This window comes from Mercurialis annua, linkage group LG7 (genome assembly GCF_937616625.2).
Source record: "Mercurialis annua linkage group LG7, ddMerAnnu1.2, whole genome shotgun sequence".
In the NCBI taxonomy this organism is placed as follows: domain Eukaryota; kingdom Viridiplantae; phylum Streptophyta; class Magnoliopsida; order Malpighiales; family Euphorbiaceae; genus Mercurialis; species Mercurialis annua.
In genome coordinates this window covers 15267827-15284496 of record NC_065576.1, presented here as the reverse complement: position 1 = coordinate 15284496, position 16670 = coordinate 15267827, and the positions used below count along the sequence as shown (strand labels likewise).

The 16670-nt window shown below is 35.3% G+C and overlaps 3 protein-coding genes across 3 annotated transcripts; 2 read left to right on the top strand and 1 right to left on the bottom strand.

Annotated features, from left to right (window-relative positions):
* Positions 1–5755: 5755 nt before the first annotated feature.
* LOC126656888 (uncharacterized) lies at positions 5756–8155 on the top strand. The gene is made up of 3 exons (XM_050351512.2): positions 5756–6629; positions 6849–7886; positions 7958–8155. The coding sequence occupies exons 1-3, from the start codon at positions 5853–5855 to the stop codon at positions 8153–8155; spliced, it is 2013 nt and encodes a 670-aa protein (XP_050207469.1). The 5' UTR covers positions 5756–5852.
* Positions 8156–9730: 1575 nt separating this feature from the next.
* On the top strand, positions 9731–10584 carry LOC126656886 (E3 ubiquitin-protein ligase SINA-like 10). The gene is made up of 2 exons (XM_050351509.2): positions 9731–9817; positions 9904–10584. The coding sequence occupies exons 1-2, from the start codon at positions 9731–9733 to the stop codon at positions 10582–10584; spliced, it is 768 nt and encodes a 255-aa protein (XP_050207466.1).
* A 600-nt stretch (positions 10585–11184) lies between these two features.
* On the bottom strand, positions 11185–12121 carry LOC126656885 (uncharacterized). Its single transcript, XM_050351508.2, has 2 exons — positions 11953–12121; positions 11185–11765 (listed from the first exon to the last, which is right to left on the bottom strand). The coding sequence occupies exons 1-2, from the start codon at positions 12011–12013 to the stop codon at positions 11185–11187; spliced, it is 642 nt and encodes a 213-aa protein (XP_050207465.1). The 5' UTR covers positions 12014–12121.
* Between the last annotated feature and the right edge of the window lie 4549 nt (positions 12122–16670).

The window sequence follows — 16670 nt, the reverse complement described above, 5'->3', positions numbered from 1 at the left end:
ATTAATCGAGGTCCGTCCTTGCTTGTGAAGTAGGCTCCACAACTTGATCTTTTCATTTCCAAATTTTTCATTTTAATCATCCTAGGCATTTTTACTTATCGAAATCCTAATCTGATTGTCACGTTTTAATCTCGGTATATTCATTACGATATATCATTCATACTTTCTCAAAATTAAGCGTTCGGAGGCACCTAAATATCAGTACAAACTCTGCCTTTTAGACAGCTTTGGGGACTGCATTTTGCAGTCTCCAAAGGGCTGCCAACAACCCTGCTCGTCTGCTCATGGAGCAGAATTACATCGGCTCATGTGAGCAGAACGGGTTTGCTCATTTTGAGCAGACCCAAGCTTGTCGGTTCCTTTCCCGACGTGCTCACACTCATTTCACAACAAACCCGCAATCCAAATTTCAAAAACAATAGATTAAATCCAAGATTTTAAGGTTTAAACATTTAAAACGATAACCTTTAGTAAACCTTACTAAAACTCGATAAATTCTCAACCAATAACAAAACCGAGCATCTCACCTTGTCCGTGTGTGTGTTAGCTCTCCAACCGAGCTTGAATCACTGAAAACGATCGCCGGATAAGAGAGATATGGTAGCCGTCGTCTTCGTCGCTCCAAGAGAAATAAAACAACGGTGATGATCTGAGGGTTTTTCGTAACTCAATATAATGAAGTAATGAAGAAGGATTCTTGGGTATATATATTGGTAAAATTGCGCTTTTGCTCAAGCACCTCAAATATGTACTTTATCCCAATTCTTTAATTATCGCCCGAAACCAATTTTTTAAAATGATTTTGTAAGTTTACGAAACTTTATCCAAAAGTTCTATAATTTATCAAATGAATAAAAATATAAGTTCTATTCGCAGAGGACTTATATCTTATTTTATATTAGATCCTTATCGATAATTGAGGTTCCGCACCCTCCCACTTGATAAAATAAACTTCGTCCAAAATTTCTCAAATTTTAACCATAGCTTAGTAAAATTATTTTACGTACCTTGACGTAAAATAATTAGCTCGGACTCATAAATTATTTAATTTTAATTTATGGCCGTTCTTTAGTCCCGTTTAAACCCGTTTTATCAAATAATAATTTCCCAAAATTATTATTATTTTGCGATTACTAAAATAGACCCGATTTGGTCTAGATCCTTATTATTTTAACTTAATTTGGATTTTCTCAATTTAATCACCCAAATTAAGACACGTGGCACGGTATTTAGTACATTTAAAAGTACGGGGTATTACATAGAACAACTTGATATTTTATTTCTATTGGAATATCCCATGTTTCTTCGTTTGCAATTGGATAGACTGGTTCTTCATAAGCAACTAGCATTTCGTTTTTCGTGTAATATTTTGAACAGTATTCATAAGGATCCTGATGTCTGTCACTAAAAACAGCTAAAGCATATATGCATGGTATCACATCCAATTAAAACGTTTTGCATGTACATGTTCGTTCGGTGATATTGACTGTGTTTGTTTTGTCACCATTATTAATTTTGAATATTTCATCACTTGTTTGCTCCACCTAAGAAGAAAAGTAAAAAATTATAATTTACACTGTTTGATACTGTAATAGAAACCGTTATAAAATCTGCTTGATACTGTTAGCAACTGTATGCAACGTTTATAAATGGTAAGAACTAACCTCTAGTTTAATGCAGTTTATGAAGCTCTCCCTCAAACGTTTTTCATGTTTAGGCATCAGTGTTGTAATTGTACATCTTGCCAAATGTCTATATTTATAACTCCATCTCCGAGTTAGGTTTCTCAAGTATTCAAATAACATTGAGACTGATAGCTCTCTTGCTTTGTTGATCGCGGCATTCAATGATTCAGCAGGGTTTGATGTCAGGATATTGAATCTATTATTGACTGATTTTGATAATGCCCATTTATCATATCCCACTTCTTCAAGATATCGTTTTACTCGGCTGTCTAAAGCATCCATTTCTGTAATTTGGTAATCAATTCTATATATCTGTGTAAAATATGTCCTTTATTACCTTTTGCTTTCTTTTAAATTTTACCTTCAAATTGTTAAGCAAATGGAAAATACATACCCCATATTGAACTTGTTCACTTTACACATCTGTTATTGCATTTTTTATGCTTTCATGTCGGTCATAAATTATGCACATTCCTTCTCTCACACCGTAAACTTCCATCATACTTTCAAAAAACCAATTCAATGAATTGTTATTCTCAGAGTCTGTCACTGCATAAGCAAGAGGGAAATTTTTCCTGTATATAATATAAAATTAATTAATATATTAACTTTATTAAATATAAAATAATTAGAAATATGTTGAAATAATATATAATTGAAACGGTTGCAACTATTTTATACTTTAATTGATACAGTTGTAAACTGTATTGGAGACTGTTTAATAATAAAAAAAATTATGAAATGGTTTGCAACAGTTTTATACTTTAGTTGCAGCAGGTATAAACTGTATTGGTGACTGTTTAATAATCAAAAAATTTAAAATCTTTACCAGCTGAATCATGGGTCGAAGCTGCAAGAAGTGTTCCACCATATGGTCCTTTTAAGAATGTTCCATCCACTACAACAATAGGCATGCAATGTTTCCATCCTTTTATTGATGCATTGAGTGCCATGAATGCATATAAAAAAGCAGAATCTGCATCAGTTTCTAACTTTACATAGGATCTGGGGTTTGTTGTCTTTACCATGTGTAAAGAACCTGGAAGTTGTGCATATGATTCTTTTGGTGTTCCTTTTATTAGATCTATAGTTTTTCCTCTACATCTCAAAGCTCTCCAATAGTCCATATCATCACTGTAGTCATTTTTCATGTCCCGCCTAATGTCATTCGGTGTATAAATCGTCTTGACATCCATGAACTTATGTTTTATAATATTTGCAATGACGGTTGAACTAGTTTGACATTGACTGCCAATCCTCTTTTCCAATATCAACAAATTTGCGGATCATAAATGCTTTGGTGAAACCTATCTTCGAAGCGTATAGATTCCATTAACATTCTTCATCAACGCATTTTAACTTGTATTGTCTTGTGCATGATTTGATTACCTGTTGTAAACCATGTTGTAAACCATTAGAAACTGTATATGAAACAAACTTTGAAACTGTATGCATGTGTTGTAAACAGTTGAATACAGTTTATGAAAGTATATAAAATTTGAAACTGTTATATAAAAACTATGAAACTGAATTTGAAAATGTATTAAACGGTTATAAACTGAAAATGATATTGTTTTTAAACTGTTGTAAACTGTTAAAGGAACACTATTAATAAAAAAACAATCAATTAAATGATATGTACCTTGAATTGAAAATGTTTTGATAATGCATAGAGGCTTATTTCACTCTTCAATGAATTTTTATCCCTGTACTTTTTCCAATTTCAATATCCCTTGAACCTTGAACAAATTTTTGGAAGTTTTCCTCAAGATATGTCTCTCCAATGTCACATAAAAGATTTGCATATTCAATCATATTCATGCCATTCTCTAATGTCTCTCTTAATGCTGAAGATTCTCCTTCCATAGACAAAATGTTATTATGTAAACCAATTCCATGTTATCTTGTTTTACAGTTGCATTTGATGTCTCACTGGAATAGACTCGTTTCCTCTTTTTCTCTAATGTTACACATATTCCATATTTTGTGATGTCATTCTCTTTTCTCTTCAACTCTTTGTAGAACGTAAGACTTGCATCATCTTCAATATTTATTGGAGGACAATCATCACTGATTTTGTACTTAATAACTAATTTATTTTGTTAAAGCTAGATCTTCATTTCAGTAGAGATTATATCAACAAGATTTGTGAAGTTACAATTCTTTGGTAATATGATTCCAGATACATTATAATTTGTATAAGATGAATCATATTCCCATGAGCCATCAAATTGTCATAAAATCTGTAAATCTTCCATTCCTGAAGTAAAAATAAAATAATAAATAATTTAGATACTGTTATAAACGCTTGTAACTCATTGTAAACTATTAGAAAATCAAAATTTTACTGATTAAAACTAATGTAAACGCTTGTAAACAAAATATGAAACTGTTGTAAACATGAACTTATGAATTATTAAAAGAGAGAAACTCTAAATGTATTGAGCATTTTCATTAATACACTCTTAAATTGTTTGCTTAATTATGATACTGTTTGCAACTATAATATACCTTTCCATTACCTATACTACATTTGCAACCTACAATATATGTATTTTCAAGTAAAATAATATTTAAACTAATGTCAATTATTGTAAACACATGTAAATTACATAGACAACTGTTTTAAACTTTAAAATATTAAAAATATTTGATATAAAATTAAATTTTATTCAAAAATTAGGTTGACACACATTGAAACTGTTATAATTCATTTCATATTATTAGAAATTGTACTATACTTTATTTTATATAATCATAAACTGTTTTGTTTAATTTTTACCATTTGCAACAGATTTATATGTTTTTAATTTAATTCAATTTTCATGAAACATATCATTGCAATTGTTATCAACTATTGTAAACAAAATAAAATAGAACAGAAATTGTATGAATTTGATAATATAGAAAACTATAAAAAAAAAATGAATGAAACAGTTTGCAACTGTTATGTAAATTTTATTAGGTTTTAAACTATTTAAACTGTTCGAAAATCTTTGAAACCTGATTAAACATACTAAAACTGTAAAACAATTCGATCGAACAATTTTTTACCGTTTTTTGTTGCTGAATCTGCAGTTATTGATGATCGTAATGTATGAATTTGAATAATGTAGCAGTATGTCGAGTGAATCTGACAGAATATTGAAGAGAGAATTTGTGAATTTGAGATCTGATAAAAAGACAAGATGAGCTGAAAGTTTTGAGGAAGAAAAATTTTGTTACAATGAAAACACGTGAAGTAATTTTTAGGTATAAAAACAAATAAGTCTGGGTATAAAATTAATTGGATGAGGCGGTTATGTATGAAAGTTAAGTCAACAAATTGCGTTAGGTATTTGCTATTATTTTCCTTATTTATGTAATTCCCTAATTTTCTCTATTAGATTTGTTTGGCCGTTATTAAAACTGTACCAAAAATTGGACCAACTTCATTGGGGAGTTTATGGTTCAACTGTTTCAACCAAATATTGTTAACTTTAATTTTAATAAATTATCTAAATTAAAAATAAATAATATTATACATAAAAATATGATAAAATATTAAAATAAAAATTTTAAAATTTTATTATATAAAATATAATTAAAAACTATCAAAGTTTAAAAGTATATAGAATAACTATTATGTACGGGAAAAAATAATAATTTTTTATTTTAATAAATATTAATTATTAAATTTAACTTTTATAATCAAAGTTTTATAAATAAAAAATATGATGGTACATTTAAATTAATTAATTAATCAATATGTAAATTAATCAATATTTAGGTGTATAAAGAATAAATATATTGTATGCGACAAAGAAATAGATTTTTTTTAAATAATTGTTAATAAGTAGTCAAATTTGATCAATAAAAATTATAACAATATAATTAAATAAAAAATAATTATTAAATTTAATTGTGTGAATTAATAATAATAATAATAATAATAATAATAATAATAATAATAATAATAAAGTATTTTAAAAGTATGTAGAATAATGAATGTGTGTTAGAGAGAAAAAAAAGAGTATGTTATACATGATAAAAAAAAGGTTGTGTAAAAGAGAAAAAAATGCATCGGATGACAACAACACAGCCTCTGATTCTGATGGTCAAACGGGTGCGCGGTTTAACAGGTTCGATGAGCAGGCTGCGAGAGCCAATCCCTCGTTCACCGAAGGAATGTTGTTTGATAATAGGCACCAGTTCAAGAAGGCCTGCAGGGAGTGGGGAATAGTCAACAGGTATCAAGTTTGGTTCCCCACTAATGAGAAGACGCGGGTTAGGTGCAAGTGCTATGCCAAGTGTGGTTTTTTCGTCTTCGCTTCAAAACTAGATATGGCAAATCCGGAAGACGAGACATTCCAAGTGAAGAGCTTTTTCTTGGAACACACTTGTCCTAAGAGGACAACCAACTTCCACGTCACAAGTTCGTATCTGGCAGATAGTTTTTTGGAGGAGTTCAGAAACAATCCCGACTATACCCCTGAGCAGTTTAAGGGCAAGATCCAAAGAGAGCTGAAACAGAACATCCCAATCCAGAAAGCAAGAAGAGCTAAGAGGAAGGCTTTGGATAAGTTGGAGGGGGATGAAGATGGACAGTATGAGAAGATGTATGACTACAGGAGGGAGGTCCTTAGAACAAATCCTGGCAGCACTGTCGAGTTTAAAGAGCCGAGAGGGAAATTTCAAGGCATGTATGTCTGTTTTGATGCGATGAAGCAGGCTTTCAGGAATGGCCTTAGGGAGATTGTGTGCCTTGACGGTTGTTGGCTCAAGGGAAAGTATGGGGGTCAGTTGCTTTCTGCAACCGGTATTGACCCGAATGATTGCATGTACCCCCTTGCAATGGCGTGGGTGAAGGTGGAGAACACAGATTCTTGGACGTGGTTTATGGAGCTGCTGAAGGCGGATCTGCACTTGGGCAACAGCACAGTTTTTATGTCTGATAAACAGAAGGTAATTTCTTTAATCCAGAAGCTTGTTTTGTTTCTTGCTCTCTTTGGTGTATAATGTGCAGTTGATGTTAGGATAAACTCTAGGGATATTTGTAGATGACATATTCATAGTTAAAGGTCCACACTGAATGAGTTTAAAATGTTTAGTGTCCACTGCTGATTTGAAATTTGTAATCCAGGGTCCATAGTTGATCATTCTGTTATGATGGTTCACATGCAGGGGTTGGTCAACGCCGTGAAGGAGCTGTTTCCCTATTCTGAGCATAGGTTCTGCTGGAGGCATCTATGGTCAAATTATAGGTCCACATTTCACCATCAACACTTGAAGCCTCTGATATGGAACATTGGGATAGCTTCTTACAAATCCAAATTTGTTGCGGCAATGAAGGTTTTGGAAGACAGCCATGCAGAGGCATACGCGTGGATTAGTGCTAGACCAAGAGAGCATTGGTCTAGGTACTATTTTGGTACAGAAGTGAAGTGTGACATTCTCCTCAACAATCTGGCCGAGGCGTTCAACAAGTACATCCTGGCTGCCAGAGTGAAACCAATTTTGACCATGTTCGAAATGATCAGAACCCAGCTCATGAAGCGGATATATGACAAGCAACTTTTGGGGAGTAAATTTCAGACTGATGTGTGCCCTAAAATTTTAAAGAAGCTTGACAAGATCATCGATGAGGGATGGAAGTACACCGCAACCCCTACCGGCGGCCCACAAGTTCAAGTTAGTGGTCCCGGGGGGCAGTTTGTGGTGAATTTGCCTGAAAGAACTTGCACCTGTAGAAGATGGGACCTGACTGGGATTCCATGCGTCCATGCCTGTGCTGCTATTCATGAGAACAATGAACACCCACGGCGGTACATTGATGACTGTTATAGCAAAGCGGTGTACGAGCGAGTTTATAGCTTTGTTATCAATCCCATGAATGGGGCTGATATGTGGGAAACAGACCCAAACCCCTTCAATATCATACTCCCACCCTCACCAGTGCAACAAAAGAAGAGAGGGAGAAAGGCAACGGTAAGGCGACTGGAGGCTGAGGAGCTTGAAAAGCAGGCTGCCGAGAAAGCAAGCGACGCACAAGCGACGAGGGCCAAGTTATCACGAAAGGGGCGTCTGCGAATTAAGTGTAGCGAGTGTGGACAGTTTGGGCACAATATCAGGAAACATTTAAAGGAAAGAGGTCAAGCTTCGGGTGGAGGTGAACAGCAGCCATCTGTAAATGAAGGTGAAGGACCAATGGCAGAGAGTGAAGTAAGTAACTTTCTGAAATTTCGGTTGCCTGTGTAAGTACAATTTCCCTTCTAATTGTGTTTTTGTTGTAGGCTACTACTGAAGTGCCGCATGCGTCCCCAGCATACCAGACATTGCCATCTGAAACAGAAGCTGCTTGTAATCTTGACAGCCAAACGAGTGCAGTTGATGATGGTGCTCCACCCAAAAGACAGCGCAAGAAGAAGAGTAGTACAGAAGCGTCTGAAAGATACAAGGAACATCTGAGGAAAAGACCTAGGCAGGGCTAGATTTATTTTGTGCCTTGATAATGTTTATTTTGGACCTTATATTTTGTGCCCAGATACTGTAACTGAATCTGTCCTCAACATGTGGGTTATATTTATGTAGATTATATTTCTTGTCTATTTATGTAAAGATACAAGGAACATCTGTGAATTTCTTGTCTATTTATGTAAATTATATTTCTGTCTATTAATTTGCCGTTTTGTGATATATGATGATGTCAGTGAGTAGATAGGAATACTGCAATTCAAGTGCAGACCCTACTAATCAATCATGGACCCTGAGATTTGATAAATTGTTATCCATGGCCCTCATAGTATATAACTTATCCACCGTGGACCTGTATATTATACGTTTCATCACACGTGGACCCTAATGTTTAGATATACGATCATCTATGGCCCTTTAGTTATTAATTGATATCAGCATGGCCTACTTTTGAATTTTAACAGCGCCCCACATAAATAGTCAATAAGTAGCTGGTTTTCTTATTTCGTTCTTCGTTTCCATCTCTCACCCATCGCTTACTACTTAGACTTCTAGGGTTGCAAAATTCCGATCTGTATTTTAACACGTCCGCAAATGGAACGGGTATCTCCACCAGTGGTTTGCGAGTGCGGCATCCCATGTCGTTTACAAATTTCGTCAACGGATAGAAACCCAACTAGAAGATTTTACACTTGTTCAAACAGAACTGTAAGTAATTGATGTGCTTTACTCCATGTACTTAGCCTTTATTTCTTTGTTCAAATTGTTGCATGTCTGAAGCCTTTATTTTTTCGACCTAAATTTGCCAGAATCAGTGTGATTTTTTTGCCTGGCTAGAGAATGACATGCCTTACCAAATGTCGGTGGTCCGAAACTTGAAACTTGACCTCCATGTCATGACTGTTGAACTGGAGGAGGCCAAAAGTTTGCTTGCTGCTAAAAAGGACGAGTTCCAGGGATTGAAGGAGTCCCATGAAATGTACATAGACGAAAATCAGGGATTGAAGGAGTCCATTGAGATGTATCGCGATGAAAATGGAATCTTGTTTGAGGAAAGCGGTCTACTTTTTATGGAGATAGACATACTGAAGGGCCAGATCAAGGACATGGAGGTCAAGTATGCAGACTTGGAGAGGTCAACCAGGATCATGAAGTTTGGTTTTTGTGCTGCTTGTGCAGTTGCAGGATGCAGTGTAGGCTTGCATTGCATGAGGAAAAATTGAATAATTATTAACAGATGTAATGTTGTTTCGTTTAATGTAATGTTGCGTATTATTAATGAAAAAAACTTGACTTGTCTTATCATTAATTTTGTACAGTAATTATTAATTTACTACAGTAATTATTATAACTACTGACTTGTCTCATCATTAATTATGTTTACGAAACCCAACAAACCCATCTGTTGGTCATTAAGTATATACCCTTTGATTACCCCCATTAAGTACATCCACTGACTTGGGAAACAACACGATGGTTAGGTTGAATATGAAAAGACAAGTATCCAACTTATTTAAACAAGTTATCATGCTTAATTACAACCGACTTGCTTCTTACAAAGATCATTCTTCATATTAAAAAAAAACAAAGCTATGTCTGATAATATAGTTCGTTCATTTAATCTTGAAGTTATGGATTGCCCCATCTGCTGCGAACCGTTAATTCCTCCAATTATTCAGGTTTTTTACATTTCATTTATATGTTTTCATTTTTTGAATTTTTTGATTAGTTTATTGTGTATCATATAACATTTTATTTTCTTCAGTGTGAGAATGGCCACACAACTTGCAGCACATGCTCTGTGAAGGTTAAAAATTGCCATTCTTGCACTTTGCCCATAGGATCAATGAGAAATCGGGCGATGGAAGCGGTCGTGGAGGCTGTTACAGTGTTTTGCCAGAACAAAATTTATGGATGCACTGAAAGCTTCAGTTACGACGCAAAGACAAAACACGAGAAGTACTGTTCCTTCGTACCGTGTTCATGCCCGCTTCCAGACTGCACCGTCAAAGGGTCGTCCAAAATGATTTATGGTCACTGCAAAGAGATGCATACAGATTCTTTTATACCATTTCATTTTGGACGTAGATTTGGTGTTTCTCTGAACTTGGATGATAGGGGCTTACTTCTCCAAGAGGACACATCAGACACTGTGTTTGTTCTGAACAACACAACGTCTTCTTATGGGAATATTATAACTGTCTTTTGTCTGGGACCAATGTCAAACGGACGCTGCCCTTATGACATCGAAATAAAATTTACTGAATCCTCCGTTGACAGGTTTCATTCTTCTACGAAGAATTTTCAAGACACCAACAGTTACTACCGTTCGTTGACAGGGTTACTTATTGATAGCAGTGATCGTGATTTTTTTCCTGACGGGTTGGTAAAGATGGAGCTTTGTGTATGTCGATCATGGGAGCTTGGTTTGGAGGATGACATTTAATGACAAGGATGCTGCCCGAAGTCAAATTCTAGGTCTTGATGATGTATTAAGTTTTTGTGTCGTAACTTTGTTTAGAAAACTGAGAATATATAAGTTAGTTTTTTTGTAGTAACCTTTTCTGTTTGTTTAATATGTAAGACTTTTGATCAGTATGTGTTTTAACATAGACGTAATATACTAATTATTGTATGTTTCTTAACATATTATTTTAAGGGTCTTTACTTGATTACATAATACACGATCAGGGTCCTTGGTTGAACAAGTAAATAAAGTTTAAGGTCCACAACTGAACACGGTCCTAAAGTTCAGGGTCCACGTATGATCGTTAAGTTTAGCTTCCTAAAAACCAAACCAACCAACACGTACAAACACAAATAATAAACGGGAATATCATAAGCAAACAAACAATAACGACCAATTCACAATAATAAACGGGAATATCATAAGCAAACAAACAATACTTCTCCAACATTTAATCAACCAGTGCAAAAATATAAATTCTCAGTATTAATACTAATTGCAAAATAAATATTAACCTAAAAGGTTACAACTGTTGAAGCATAACTTTGCACAAAAAAGGTAACTCAAGTGTGTCAATCTTCAGTCTGAACCACCAGACTGCTGCTTCTCCAGGGGTTCATCAACAACTTCAGGTTCATCAACAACTTCACTTTGCAGCACCTCCACTGGTTCACCAGGACTTTCAATCTGCAGCACCTCCACTGGTTCACCGGGACCTTCAATCTGCAGCACCTGCACTGGTTCAGCCTCGGCAACAGCCTGCAGCTCCAATGCATCATCCCCATCTTCAAGTTCTTTCAACTCAAATAATGTTTGTCCAAATACAGGCCTTAGGTTGCACACGTCATCACAGCTTAACTTCCTAACATACACATCAACACTACCATCTTGTGCCCCAGCCAGTGCCATGTCCATGACATGGTCATCGTTTTCCATAGGAATTAATTCTTCAGTATACATGCCAGCCCGCCTCCAATAATACATTAGCAATCCCTGAACCTTCAATTCAAGTAACCACTTATCTAGACTATTTAATCCTATATCCTCAATATGAAATTTTCTGACAGCCACATCCTCATTAAAATAACCAAACCATTCAAAGTCTCCATTGTAGTTAAGAATAATTTCAAAGACCTCAAAAAAACGTTCTTCACTAGTAGCTGCGCAAACCAACAAATTTAAAAACAAACAAACAATTTTCAATTACTGAACAAGTAAAACCCAAACTGAAACAACATCAAATGACAAACTAGAAACAAAATACCCGCAAAAAACAACATCCCATAAAAAATCAACCCCAAAATTCAAAATAATAAAAAAAAATAACAGAGACCAGAAAAATCATACCTTTTCGTTTCTTCCCTTCTCTTTCTTCTTTTCCCAATTTCGTCGTTTTTTTGGATCCCATTTTCTGAAAATTAACAGAGACAGACAAGACAAAAATTTAAAAACACTTCGGTAAATGAAAGACAATGTTGAACAATGGAGGAAGAGTGGGGAAGAATGCGAGAAAAATGAGAAAGATTGAACGAAAAATGGGAAAGGAACTAACCCTAGGTCAGTGTCAGCGAAGAAACGAAAAAGCGGCAGTGAGGGGGAAGAAGACGAAGCGTGGCGAAAATATTTGAAACGAAAATAGTGAAACGGAAGTGAGGGGAGCGAGTGGGGAAAAGGAAAAGTAGGAGAGAGAAAAAAATAAATTACCGCGGTTACTTTTCAGTTTTTTTTTTTTTTTTTTTTAATAAAAAGTCAACTGACGCATTCTTACACAAGCAGCAGGTGTCAGACATGCATGCAGGGGGGACAGGCGCCGCCATTTGGTGTCCGGACGAGAAATTGGATGCCACGTCGACAGAAAACGAAAAAAACGGCGATATTTGGTCTTAGGGGGTTTTGTGAGCGCCGCCTCAAAGTTCAGGGAGTTTACTGCCCGTTTTTTTACTTCAGGGGGTTTAGCGCCCGCACCCCCAAAGTTGAGGTGCCATGGGTGATTATTAGCCGTGTAAGAGAGAGAGAGAGAGAGAGCATTATGTGAAAAAGAATACTTTTGAGCACATAAATAAACACACGTGTAAAAGGACCAAATAAATACTTTTTAGACACAAAAATGACTTTTTGACCATTATTTACAAAAAAAAAAACAAGTTCGTGTTTTGGCCAAAAATCAAATTTTACTAGTTTAACTCAGATTTCGATCAATGTTTTAGATTTTGTCTTCGATATATAACCAAACTGGACATATGGTCCCGATTAATCTGGTCTGACAAGCCGGTCCGACCTAGTTTTAAAAATACTGGTTTAGCCTCTTTACACATTCTTGCTAACGCGTGTGAAACACGACGAATTTAAATGTTATTTTAGTACTGACTGTTGCAATATCTGTTCAATCCATATTGGCTTAAATTTCAATTTCTCTCAAATCCCTAATTCTCAAATTCTAATTTTCTCAAACTCAATAATTATTTTCCATTCAACTATCAACCCACCAGTATATGATTTATAATATTTGCCTGAACATTCTATCATAGCTCCAACTTCATTACCATACATGATACATCACTCAGTTAACGAGGTAATCTGATGACCGTAAGTAGCCTAAAAAAGAGGAAACAAGAGGTCAAAAAGGAATGTTGGAAAGGGTTTTGGTTGTTCACTTTCAACACACGAGTCAATATAAGTAAAGAAAAAAATATGAATTACGTGAGACAAAAATAGTATAACTAGGTGTTACCTTAATGAGATAATATGTATGAGGTCCAATGACACGTCATATGCTTCTTACTAATTTTTATACTAATTATTGAGCTATGCAATTATATTAGGGGTTTTGGAAGAATGTGTCAAATGTGATGGCGCGGAGGACATTTCTCATGTGTTAGAATATCTGTATGGTGTCTTACAATCATCATGGCCAAGCAATATTTAAGCTACACCTAGTTCGGTATTGGTTCTCCTCGTAGATAATATCTCTACCTTGGTTGAAGGTTGATGTGTATGTTAATGTTAATGGTTTGCTGACTAGCTTAACTATTTTTAAAGTTCTCAATAAAAGAGTGGGTTTTATATAGTACCGAGGTAGAGTAACTCGGATGATAATGTCTTTTATATTGGGCCTCTTTGGGCCGGCCTTGAGATTATTGGGCGTGGGAATTTTCATACAGTTGGGGTTGTTACCCCATGCTACGTGTATTATGTGTTGTAACTAGCTCAATTGCTTTCGCTGTGCTTACACTACCTGCCAGAGTGTGATATTGTGTTTGTCATGGAGTAGGTCATTTTTTTAGCAACCTGAATTTGATTCCAATTGAAAATCCTAAGAGGGGTGGGTTGGGGGGAGGGGGAGGTAATCAAGTTTAATAGAGAGATTAGAAATTGTTTAAGATAGAGTTGGATGAAGTTAGTGTTTAGAGAAGAACACAAAGCAATTTTAGAGTGGTTCAAATTAAACACAATCCTACACCAACTACTCAAATATTTCACTAAAAATAAAACTTAATTGCAAGTTACAAAATGGTGCTTTATAGCTAAACATCTAACTTGGAGTTTTTCCAAAGCTAAACTCCTAACTTACAACTAATTGACTTTTACAAGGCTTAATCAACAATCCACAAAAAAAAAATTCTAACAAAACAAGCAATTTGTAATACCCCAAATATTTTAGAATAATTAAGTCGTGCCACGTGTCGTGAATTCCAATAAATTAAATTAAGAAGGATTTAATTTAATTATATCGGGAATAAAGAATAATAATTATTGCGTGGATTGGTGGGAATTAAGAAAATAACTTCGGAAATTAATATAAAATAAACTATAAATCTCGAGATAAGAATTATTTCGCCAAGGTCCGCGAAATATTTTATAATAATTAAGGTAAAAGTCTCGAGTCAATCAGAGACCTTTCAAAATTTGGGCGCGGATGCGTTTTGGGTTAATTTGCAAATTTTAAGAAGTTTAAGGGCTAAAATGAAAATTAGCCAATTGAGCCTCAAGAATAGAAATTAGAGGATTATTGACGGGAAATAATAATTTTAGAATCGTATTATTTATTTGGATATAAATAATACGTACGTAATTGAGTTAAATTAATGGTTAAGTTAAAATAGAAAGTTTAATAGAGAATTGGATTAAGTTAAAGAGTTCAAGGACCAAAAGCGACAATTAGCCATATATATATAACTTCATCAGTAAGAGATGAAGTATCCAGAAGCCATCCAAAACCATTTTCATTTCTCTCGTTCGTTCTCGACGGTTCGTCGCGCGGTTTCCGTTTCTCGTCCGTTTTCTACGTTCTATAACTCGAATCGATCGTATTTCAACCGGTAATCAAGGTAAGCTCGTCGTTTTAGTGTTTGGTTGAGTGAGTTAGATGGAATATCAATTTAAAGTTTAAGGTTTCGAGCGGTTTTGTTATTTTAACGACTTTGAATTCGATTTTTGACGTTTTAAGCTTGGATTGTATGTTGTGGATGTTTCTAAGCATTGTAGCATCATTGGGAATGTGAAATTGGTCGTTTTTGAGCTAAAACACGTCGGAATCAAGTTTTGGAGTCGGAATCACGTCCTCACGACGTGAGGATGCTCCTCACGACGTGAGGAGCTCCCTCACGACGTGAGGCTTGTGCCTCACGACGTGAGGGCAGTCCCTCACGACGTGAGGGCAGTCCCTCACGACGTGAGGGCATGCCTCACGACGTGAGGAAGGCCCTCACGACGTGAGGAGGGCCTGGCACGACATGCCAAACCCATTTTGAGATGGGGAATGCATTCCGAGATCCGACGCGATGTATTTCAGCTTGGTTTTGACCTATGGACTTTGAAAAAGTGAAATTTGGACACAATACATGAGAATGGATTCGGGAAGAGATACGATTCATAAACGAGTTAGAAACCATTTCTCGGAATATTGCGTGAGGAGCACAACTGCTAATAAGTTTAGCGTGTCGTGTCTCGAGTCTAGAGTTAATCCTAGAATAGGATTCTGACGTGAGTCAATTATTTTAAAATAGTTTTAGATCCGGCAAGGCAAGGAGCCGATGGACCAGGAACTCGGGGAGCTAGATGTCTTGAGCACCGGCACCAGAGTGTTTATGGAATAAGCGGTCACAGTGAGTTTATACAATTTGCTTTTAAAGTATTTATTCAAGCAATTGTTTTATATTGCTTTATGTTTTGAATTGCATGTTTTTATATGCGAAGTTTTATATATGAATTGTGCATACGCTTAATTTGAAACCAGTATTGATCCGATGGAACGTGCTACCTATTGGGTGACAATAGGACTGTGTGATCACCAGTTTTGATATAACTCAGCTGGGAGCTGATGATGAATATGAAATTTACGATTGGGTTATGATTTCGATACGCAGAGTGAACTCGGCTACGGTGTAGCCTGGAAGTCCCCGTATCTAGTGGCTGGGCCACCAGCGAGTTGGACTCGCAACTGATATTCATGATTGGGTTGATTGATTGATTATTAGTATGTTTGAGGATTAAGGTTTCAATCGGATCCTGTACTTGGCTGCATATGATTGATTACGATTTTATGTTTTATTTGAATACTTATTAGTAAATGTATGAACTCACTCAGTATATCCCCATATACTGACCCCTCACAATCTTTCTTTCAGGTCAAAGCGATTTAAAGGATGGACTTCCTTTCCTTCTTCCGGAAGTCTATGATAGTGAAAGAGTATGTCAAAGGATGTTTTCCTCGTAGAGCTGCAGTAGTCGGTAGATGTCTGTATGTAATGTCAGGTTTAAATTCAAACGGTATATTTAAATGGGCAACTCTGATTTGAGATAAAAGTATATATATATCATAATTGTTTATAAAGAACGTATTTTAACCGTTTGATTTCGGTAACCAATTTCCATGAGTGGAATTGGTCAAGATGTTGATTAGAGACAGGGCAGTGCTGGACATGAGTTGTCGCTCGGTAAGACCCTAGTCTATAATAATGATTCGCTATGATTTTCAGAAAGTAGTAAAGATGTTTTGGTATTTATAATAATAAAGTTTAAAAAGGTTTTCTGAAAATATTTTATATAAAATAATATATTTAATT

Bases quoted from the DNA above. Each gene is read 5' to 3' on its own strand.
- LOC126656888 (XM_050351512.2), top strand. From the start codon at position 5,853: ATGTTGTTTGATAATAGGCACCAGTTCAAGAAGGCCTGCAGGGAGTGG. The intron at 6,630-6,848 runs GTAATTTCTTTA...GTTCACATGCAG, and splicing joins TTATGTCTGATAAACAGAAG to GGGTTGGTCAACGCCGTGAA. The intron at 7,887-7,957 runs GTAAGTAACTTT...TTTTTGTTGTAG, and splicing joins GACCAATGGCAGAGAGTGAA to GCTACTACTGAAGTGCCGCA.
- LOC126656886 (XM_050351509.2), top strand. From the start codon at position 9,731: ATGTCTGATAATATAGTTCGTTCATTTAATCTTGAAGTTATGGATTGC. The intron at 9,818-9,903 runs GTTTTTTACATT...TATTTTCTTCAG, and splicing joins TAATTCCTCCAATTATTCAG to TGTGAGAATGGCCACACAAC.
- LOC126656885 (XM_050351508.2), bottom strand. From the start codon at position 12,013: ATGGGATCCAAAAAAACGACGAAATTGGGAAAAGAAGAAAGAGAAGGG. The intron at 11,766-11,952 runs GTATGATTTTTC...TGGTTTGCGCAG, and splicing joins AGAAGGGAAGAAACGAAAAG to CTACTAGTGAAGAACGTTTT.